The 9,479-nt window shown below is 42.4% G+C and overlaps 1 protein-coding gene and 1 long non-coding RNA gene across 4 annotated transcripts in view; one reads left to right on the top strand and one right to left on the bottom strand.

Annotated features, from left to right (window-relative positions):
- The window catches only part of BDNF (brain derived neurotrophic factor), a 40,554-nt gene extending 40,059 nt beyond the window's left edge, over window positions 1-495 (bottom strand). Inside the window, exon 1 of the mRNA XM_008644084.2 lies at window positions 181-495. Coding sequence (XP_008642306.1) covers window positions 181-183 — 3 coding nt within the window. The 5' untranslated portion in view covers window positions 184-495. The remainder of the gene's footprint in view (window positions 1-180) is intronic.
- Window positions 460-9,479, top strand: part of LOC108444732 — a 31,820-nt gene continuing 22,800 nt past the window's right edge. For all 3 annotated transcript variants that reach the window (XR_001859391.1, XR_001859390.1, XR_001859389.1), the window contains exon 1: window positions 460-704. This is a non-coding gene — a long non-coding RNA (uncharacterized LOC108444732). The remainder of the gene's footprint in view (window positions 705-9,479) is intronic.

Below are 9,479 nucleotides of genomic sequence, written 5' to 3'. Positions count from 1 at the left end.
CACTGTCTAAAACACAATTCTCCCGGCCTCCGCGGGTTACGCTCTTTGGCGTATTAAGTACTAGAAAGCCGAGCCCGTGATATTACATACTGTCGTTAAGCAACATCTCAAGCTTTTTGTTGTAGTTGTTTTGTTCTTCTCTCCAGGTATTAAAAACAAGCTTTTTTTATAGGTACTTACCATTGTTTCTTTGCTGTCCTGGAGACAGAAGTGGTTTAAAATCCAGTCTCTCCAACAGATGCTGGAAGGTAATGTGTCTTGTTTGAAGTCATCATGTGAGAACTTCTGCTTTGCTCAGTGGATCGCCCACCACTTGGTGTGACTTATGAATCTAATAACCCTTTGCAATATCCGCAAGCTTAAACTCTCCACCACCTTGGTGCCTACAGAAGACAGAAAGCAACTGGCAGGGAGTTTTAAAAACCTATAGATTTACGCAAACGCCTTAGCTCAGAGTCACGTTTCCCTCTGAGTTCTTACGTGATCTTAATGAATGAGAGGGGTTACCAACCAACTCAGTATAAAACGTGATCGCAGCCTCCTCCCAGGAAACCGGAGCGGGACAGTAAGTTCCCGAGGAAAGTCCTGGCCGGACGGGCGCACTGTGCAGTGAGCCCTGATTCCCACCGCCCTCCTTCCACCTCCCGGCTCGCACCTGGGGCCGTGCAAGACGAGCCGGCTCTGGAGATTTACGTTCGGGACAGGTAAGTAAGCATTTGTTTTTGTTTGCTTGTTTGTTTGTTTTTAATGTCACGTTCACTGCGCTCTCACGGGAAGTGCTGCAGGGACTTGTTGCATACTAGGTCCTGCCACAAGAGGAGCATGGCACAGTTGCTAATCCAAAACCCCTGCCTCTCCGGAGCCGCAACTTCCCGGCACACTTTCCCCCACCCCCTCCCTCCACCCTCACCGGGCGGCGCCTCCCGGGGGAGGGCTGCTCCGCCGGCCCCGCGCTGAGCCCCTACTGCCGACAAGGCAGAGGGGAGTGGAGCGCATCCCCGGAATTTGCCTTTGCCTTCCCCTTCTCCCCTTCTCCCTTCTCCCCTCCTCCCCTCCTCCCCTCCTCCCTCCCCTCGGGGCCCCAGCAGCTCCCTGACTCCGCCCGTGATTTCTATCGTTAATTCCGGTCTCCTTGCGTTGTGAGAACACCCGCACACCTGGGCGCAGCTGCAGTCTCTTTCCCCGAGATAGGTGGCCGAGCCCCAGTATTACTACTGCCAAGTCTCACAAAGTCCTCGTCCCCATTTTTTCTTCGTATCTCGGGTTTATTCTCAGGGACTGCCCCGCCTCCCCGGCTCAGAGAACCCTGCGGGGAAGGGGTGCAAGAAGGGATGTGGGAGATGGTGGGACGGGTTTCTTCGCCTTTGAAGGCGAATTGCAGTCAAGTGAACCTGGACTTGCCAAAATTTGTGAGTGCTGCCTCTCATAAGAAAAAGAGACCAAGACTGAGAAGCTCCTTGTCCACTCCCGTTCTCTCCTGATTGACTGTTGGAATTGCATTTACGGGTCATTTCTCTCCAGAGTGCCCGTTTCTCCCGCCCTCCGAGTCCCAGGTACCTCTGCCTGGGAGCCAAAGCAAGCAGCCTCTTCCATGACAACCATCTATGTTGATCCATGCAATAACCAGCAGATGCTGCCCTAAGACTGGTACAGCTGGTACTTTCCTGTCTTGGCTGTCCTGGGGACAAGGTGTTAGAAGAAAAGTCAAGTGGTATCCAGCAAAGCTGCCCTGAGGACAACCACTGAATCCCTTCACCTGCATCACATACTACCTGTATGCTATGTACAGGCAGAGCTTGTCAGAAAGCCTGTTGCTGATGTAACACTGCACCCGACAGATCACCCTATCACTGATAGGGTGTCACCCAAGATACATCCTTAAGTACTGATCTTCAGTTAGGAAACTGAAGTTTTCTTCCAACATTTGGAAATATTCATAGTTAGTGTTAACACTGGTCAGGAATACCAGTTTTAAGTGGCATTAAAGTTTAAAAAAGAAAAAGCCTAAGTGTTTCAACAAGTGGACTTGCAGTGAGTTTTGCTTTCTCCCATTCTTCTAAGCAATTTGCTCCTGCCTCTTCCTCAGGGGAATAAAATAATTTGGTAATACCTACTTTGGGTAGTAAGTTGCACAATTCATGTTTTGACTACATAAACACATATCTAAATCTTAAAGGTTTCTGACCCTGTGGAGTCCTCAGATTTGGTTTTTTTTTTAATAGAGAGAACTTTACAAAGATGCAATATAATTTAAAACATATTTCTACATACTTGTTTTATAGCTCAAGAAACATAGTCTTTCACTGAGAAAGTAATTCCCTCTGTAGCACTTGTAAGAAAGTACTGTGTTGCAGCACTGTTCCTCCCCTACTTCTCATTTCATTAACTTCTAGATATCTTCATTTTCTGATGAAGGTTTCAATTGTTAGAGATGCCCAGGAGAAACCTTTGGTGGGTCATAGTATTATATTGATGTTATAATGTTAAATTTACAACAAAAAATCCTTCCACAAAAGCTTCCTAGGAGATCCACAGCTGGAAGCGGCATGGTGTAATTTCAGCCCTGTCCAGATGCATTTTCTAGAGGAAACTGATGGGGTTTGCCAGCAGTAATGAGGCAGGGTCATGCTGACAGAACCACAAGCAAAGATACTTCTTTAGAGTGCTAACTAGAAGAGCTCCTGGTCAGTATTTCTGCTTAAGAACTGGACTCCACCCACCTCACTGGGGATAGGTGACAATTGATAACCCACCTCATTCTCAACAGACCAAATTAAACACATGTTTGCTGAAGGGATAGTTTGCTTTAGATTACTTCAATGTAATTAATGGAATAAACAGGCACAGTAATCAAGGAAATGATACAAAAGTGTATGAAAAAAAAAACGTCATTGGTAGGGTAATAGGGGATGCTATGGAGAATGGGAATTATCTGGCAGAAGACGAGTAGGAGGAGGTAGTATAAAACAATCACAGTTCTTTCCCTGTAGAGACATTCACAGGTGAGAGAACAGCCCAAGTCATTCTGATGGACCTGAGGTGAAGTTGAGACAAGAGTCAATGCACAAAAATGGTAGAGGAGATTCACTCCTTTGTCAGGGATTCCTGAAAGAAAGGCATTAGAAAGGGGATGGACTTGAATTAAACCTAAATGTCTGTTGAGTTTCTAGACATTTTCTTTCCCTGCATCTTGTTTCCAGCTATGTAGCTATGTTTTTTATCTCTAGAAGAGCTTATCCCCAGGCCATGGGAGACCCAGCCATGAAAAATCACTTGATGTGAGTCGGTGTGGAGGGTTATTTTTTCTTACTACCATAGAGGGGCACAAGTGACTCAAAGTTACTCACTTGACAAGTCATACACTTCAGTAAAAGCTGGGACTAGTGAGTAGAGTTTAGCCTATTATTTAAAACTAATAATCAGGTGGTCCATTTACAGGGTGTTGAAATAGGATAGCTGTTAGCATTTGCCAGAATGACATGGCACAGCATTTGCTGTTTGCAGGTAGTTCATACATATAAGGCAATGTACATCTCTTGTTCCAAGTCTGTATACATTGTTACCAGATGAAGTATACAGCTGCAGGACTTGACTTCAGTGGGGACTACTCATATGTAAATAGTGACATAACTGTTTAGCAGAGGAGGCCTAATTAAGTGGGAATCAGCCATACATTTTCCCTCCCTTAGACAAAACAATGTGAAGAATACTGCAGGAGCATTGCTAGAAAGTCACAGTGCCTTAAACCAACCTGTGAAACACCCAGAAATCCTATGCAAGCTGCAAGTGTTCTTTCCCTGCCTTAAAATACCTTAGAAAATGATGAGCTGTTACTGGTTGGCTTTTTCTCATAGTTGAAAGACTACCAAAATGCATGGATAGCTACTAAACATGTGCAAAAGGCATCTTCCATTCATTATGTACAGCTGCTCCTTCAGAGACCACTGAAAACCCGCCTCAGACACCAACATTAGCAATCTGAGCAGAATCAGATAATAGCAGTAGCTGTCAACTTTACAGAGATGCTTCTGAAATAAGAGCTATGTGACATCATTGCTAGTGTGAAATGGGGTTGCCAACTTCTCTCCATGCCAGCAATCTAATGGTGTGTTTGAAAGAAAGGTCCCCCAGGGTTATGGTGCGCTAGTTTTGCTGGTAACCTCCTGCTTCTTCAACAGGCGGATTTGGCACCTGCCCTGCTACTGCCTGGAGGGTAAATACCAGCCTCCCAGTACGTATTTAGGGTAGCCTCCCATCAAGTGTTGATTTTCTGTGCCTGATTTCCTCCTCCTGCAGATTAGCTTGCTCTGATATTTCCATCTTTCCCCTGATCTTCGCGCTGCAAGTGTTAGCAGTCTTTCACTCTGCCTCCTCCCTCCCTGAAAGTTTTCCTTTCTTTCTGAGCCTACTTGTCTTCAAACTGCGTATATTCCATGCTGGTAACATGCAGATGAACATCGTAGTCATGATCCCACTCAGATACTAAACAAGCCTCCCACCAATGCCTTGTCCTCCTTTAAAGTGCTGGAACATTTCAGCTTGGTTTCAATCTCCTGAAAGTACCAGGAAATCCTCTGGAGTAGACAAGCAGCAGCACATGTGCTTGTTGTGGTTGTACCTCAAAGAACAGCTTGTCACGGGCTCATCTCCAAGCACATGTTTGCAGGGAAAAGAAGGTGAGACTCCCACAGGAGAGTGGTGGTCCCATAGCCAGCATAGAGCTTAGGCTCCAACCCACCTCAGCCCACAAGAGAAGGGCTTCAGTGGCAGCATCAACAAGAGGTATTTTGCACATTGACTTCTTTTAAGATCACAAATTGTGCCAAGCTCATATTCACATTTGGTAAAACCAGGAGAGAGACCCAAGGGCATCTCAAGCTCGGTATGCTTAAGGAAACCCAGCCCTGCTACAAGTCAGGATAAATCAGGGCTTCCATCATCCAGATTTGTCTGAAGTAAATACCTTGAGACAGATGCCTTGGCCAGCATTCCTAATCTGTAGAGGTAATAGCTCCCAGTTACAGTGGGAGGACATGCGTCAGGGCTAATAGGGGGTCTGTCAGCATTGGGTCACCCACCAATTTGCTGATCCTGGGGAAATCCTCTACTCTGCACTTTCAGCTGTCTATAGGTACCTCCACATCCCTCTCACAGTGCAGTGGGACTGTAGCAGGGCTTCAAGAACAGGTCTGAGAGTTTTGCATTAATTATTTATTTGCCGTCAACTATGGTAAAAAAGCACTATTGTAAAAAAGTTTTGCTTAAACTGTTTTCTGTCATTTATGGAAAAGGTGTATTTCAGGAAAACTTCTAGAATTAAGGTTTTGTTTTTCTCAAACTACCTCACATGCAAATGTAGTTCAGTGCTTGCATGGCACTCATTTAGGTTAGCTGGAAAAGACAGGAGATTAGATAAATGTAATGGAAACTATTGGCCCATGTAAGTTCTCCTGCCTGACCTGAGCAAAATGAGACACTGGGTATCTCTTACTAGCAGAAAACCAGAGATAGGGAGAGAAATCAGAACCTGGAGAAAAAGAAACATGACAGCTGTAATCTGTTACTATTGCAACCTGATTATAGGATTCGTTGACAAGGTGGGGGACCCTTTCTTTTGGCATTGAAGTCTACACCTTGCTTCGTGTAACCACAAGAAAATATCTCCAGGCATGTCAGCCTTTAAAAGAGATTATTTCTTCAATCTTCTTTGACAAGAGAAAACATACAATGTGACCATGAACAAAATAAGCAACAGCCCTGCCTCATCATATTTTTAAATGCTGTTATGTGCAGTCCTGAGTTAGTGAAGAAAACCAGCACTTCCAGTACAGAAATACCCTTATAAAACTATAGGGGATTAGCCTTAATTGTATTACAAGTGAAAAGTAAACACATATTTTAATTCCTTTCTAAAGTTAATGTTTACAAGAAAACTGCCTTCCAAACTATATTAATCTACTTCTCAACAGTCAAATACCCTATCAGCTTCCATGGAAGCTTGCAGTAACAGCTTGATGTTTGAACCTTGTGGAGCATGATAGAAACATGTTATTGTTAAGAACAAAATATCTGTTGGAGAAATTATACACTGACTTAGCAGAGAGCAAGAGGAACTGGAGGCATATCATATAAGGATTATTAAGAGATGCTGGCAAGCTCTGAGTAAGAGTGACCCTTGACTTTGTCTCTGCATTCATATGATGAACTCTTTCAAATATAACTGCGTTTTCTGCAAGGCGCCTGTGTAAAAGAGGAAGAAGGTGAGATGACAACAGAAGAAGAGAGGAACAGGGAAATAGTGATATAGGGTAAAAATGCTGAAGGAAAGTAGAAATACAGAGAAACTCTTATAAGGCTACCACTGAACTGAAGGCATTTAGTAAAATAATAACCTCCATCCAGGCTCTTGCAACAAGTTAGCTAAAAACACCTCCGTACCAGTTATGTATGAAATTATCCTGTCTATTTTTATCCTGTCATTTTCCGACTAAAATGACAAATTCTCCCCTGAGACAGTATTCACAACAACCAGGAAATAGTGCTAATGTTGACCTAAATAAATAAAGCTGCTCCTATGTAAGAATTCCTGCAAGGATCCTTTAAAACAAGATACTTTAAAAACATTTGCTGCAAAATGCATATGAAACCCTGGGGGACAAACAGCCTGCTAGACACTATGGTCTCACCATCCCAGTTTGGCAAACAAGGTTGAGAGCTTTATAAACACACTGCTGAAGAAAACAGGGGTACTTAGGGTAAGACTTCGGATGCCGAAACACAAGGTGCTGGTACACCTTTCAGTTAGGGCACAAATAAATCTTCATAGAAAAAGGTATTATTTTGTGGAGCTGTACACGTGTTTTTGAGCTAAGGTGCACATGAAGTTTCAACTATGTCTTATGACAATTTGCATGATGCTTTCTGTCTCAGGTGGTGCTATTACTCCATCTTAACTTTTTGATAGGGTTATTTATTGCTGTTAAAGAGAGCAATTACACACTTAAGCAAACAGATCTCTTTAGATGCACTGTTTATTGAGATGAATTAGATCTATTGTCCTTATTCAATCTGCAGCTGTAGAGCTAAGATCCATTTCCAAAACCAAGCTTCGCAAAGATAGGGGCAAGTGTAGGTGAAAATTTTGTGGAGGTTTGCTTAGGATTTTGTGGAAAACTCATCAAATGCAGCAGTGTTAGAGGTTGTTGGTAAAAATATTATTGCTACTCCTGCTTCGTATTTGCATCACAGGTTTGAAGACGTCTTTTCCATTTGCAGCCCACATACCGCTGCAGCATCCTTTCCTTTGCTCTACCTGATAACCTGTCAAAAAGGTGGGCCATTAGAAAAACCTCCACTACATAGCAATTAGCAGGTCTTCTGTTCCAGCAGAGATGAAAAAACTGACTTTTTTTCCCCAAGACCTGAAGTTAGAATGGCAAAAAGGGGCCATTATTTTCATTTAGTCCCCCTTGTAATGCTGCCCATCTGCCTTAAAGAAGTTCTGCATGTGCTCTATGAGTCAGTACCTTTCTTAACTGCAACGCATATATGGAGACTTTGGATGCACAGATATCATTATGAATTAATCCACTTCAGCCAACAAAGGCCTTTCTACCTTTCCCACCTCCACTGGAATTGAACTAGATATAATCTATACATTTTCTCTTCCACTTTCATTTCTGATGTGCTCTCCTGTTCTAACTACTTCTCATAGGAGCCAAAGTAACTTTTGTTTTTGACTTGGGGAACTTTGAATAAATATATCTAGAAGTGTTCCTAACACTGAACAGCATACAAATTGCATGATTACTTTTAGTGTCTCTTATTGAACTGAAAATATTTTAATAACCTGAAAGATTCTTCAGTGAACCATGCTGGATCTGTGCAATTTATAGCATATTTAAATATTTCTACATTGGTACCCAAGATTGAATTCCAATATTTCTCTTTTGTATCTCTGTGCATTTTAATACACTTCTGGGAACACTTACCTTTTATGATGAAACCAATATTTTCTAACATAAAGTGGTGATTTCAGCTTAAGTGGAACCATATGTATCTTAGGGCAAAGGCTTTTGGTTCTAAATAACTGGTTAATGTTAAGCATCTTTCACAATGAAAATGTCACAAACTACCATATACTAGCTTTCTTAAAGAAACAAAGATAAAACACAGAAGAGTAGAGGTTCTATAGTTAAGGATAAATACTTTGAGGCATAACTACAAATCAAGATTTTTTTTCAGTGAAAGTGGTATAACTACAGAGTTATGGGGGAAACACAAACCAAGTCTGCTTGATTTTATGAGCCTGTCTCTCTTGGTATGAATTAGATGATGTCCTATTTTAGTTTACCAGTCTGATAAATGGTGGGTAATAACACCACTAAACATAATTCTCCAAAACTATGCATATAACTTATTCCTGAATCTGTACAGCATATATCCCTTATCAGTAGCAGCACCACATTTGATTATTTTGTTTCAGGCACAGATCTCAAATCTCTGAGAAACTTTGAGGGACATTTTTGTGTCCATTTTACAAAAAGACAAACTGAGGCAGAGACCATTTAAACTGCCAGTAAATGACTCTGATAGTGCAGCTTGGTCCCTAAGCAGTTTACCCACAATAATAATGCCGGTCAAGATTTGGCAGTCCCAACACTTTTTTCTAAGAAATATATAATGACTCTTCTGCTGTGCCTGCTGAGTATATTACTTTGACACTGGGAAAAGATCCATGTAAAAATATTTGTATCATAATATCAAGGATATGCCATATCATTCATATGGCCTAACAGCAAAACACTGGCGAGGAGTAATTATTAATTTGTGGTAAAATTACTTCGGTTTTTTGAAGTGCACATAAATTAGAAGAAAAGGCAGAGAACTTGAGAGAACAGTGAGGGAACAGCAATCAGATTTTCCATCTCTTATGCCTTCTCAGACTCACACTGTCTATCCTAAATGTTAAGGATCACCTGTGGGTCACAACATGTTTCTTGTGCATTTACTACATGGCCTGCACCCTGGGGTAGTGAATTTGGAAGTTTTATGGAGGAGCTGTGAAATCGTAGAACAGAATCCTAGAATTGTTTGGGTTGGGAAAGACCTTTAGGGTCATTGAGTCCAACTGTTAACCCAGCACTGCCAAGCCCACCACTAAACCATGTCTCCAAGTGCCACATCTACATGTCTTTTAAACACCTCCAAGGTTGCTAACTCAACCACCTCCCTGGGCAGCCTGTTCCAAGCCGTGACAACCCTTTCCATGAAAAAGTTTTTCCTAAAATCCCATCTAAACCTCCTCTGGTACAACCCAGGGCCATTTCCTCTTGTCCTATTGCTTGTTACCTAGGAGAAGAGACCCATCTCCACCTTGCCACAACCTCCTTTCAGGTAGTTGTAGAGAGCCTTAAAGTTTCCCCTGAGACTCCTCTTCTCCAGGCTGAGCTCCCCAAATCTCTTTCAGTCACTCCTCC

Source organism: Corvus brachyrhynchos, unplaced genomic scaffold, assembly GCF_000691975.1.
Source record: "Corvus brachyrhynchos isolate BGI_N302 unplaced genomic scaffold, ASM69197v1 scaffold281, whole genome shotgun sequence".
In the NCBI taxonomy this organism is placed as follows: domain Eukaryota; kingdom Metazoa; phylum Chordata; class Aves; order Passeriformes; family Corvidae; genus Corvus; species Corvus brachyrhynchos.
The sequence above is the reverse complement of the archived record's forward strand: the minus strand, read 5'-3'. Positions and strand labels throughout refer to the sequence as shown.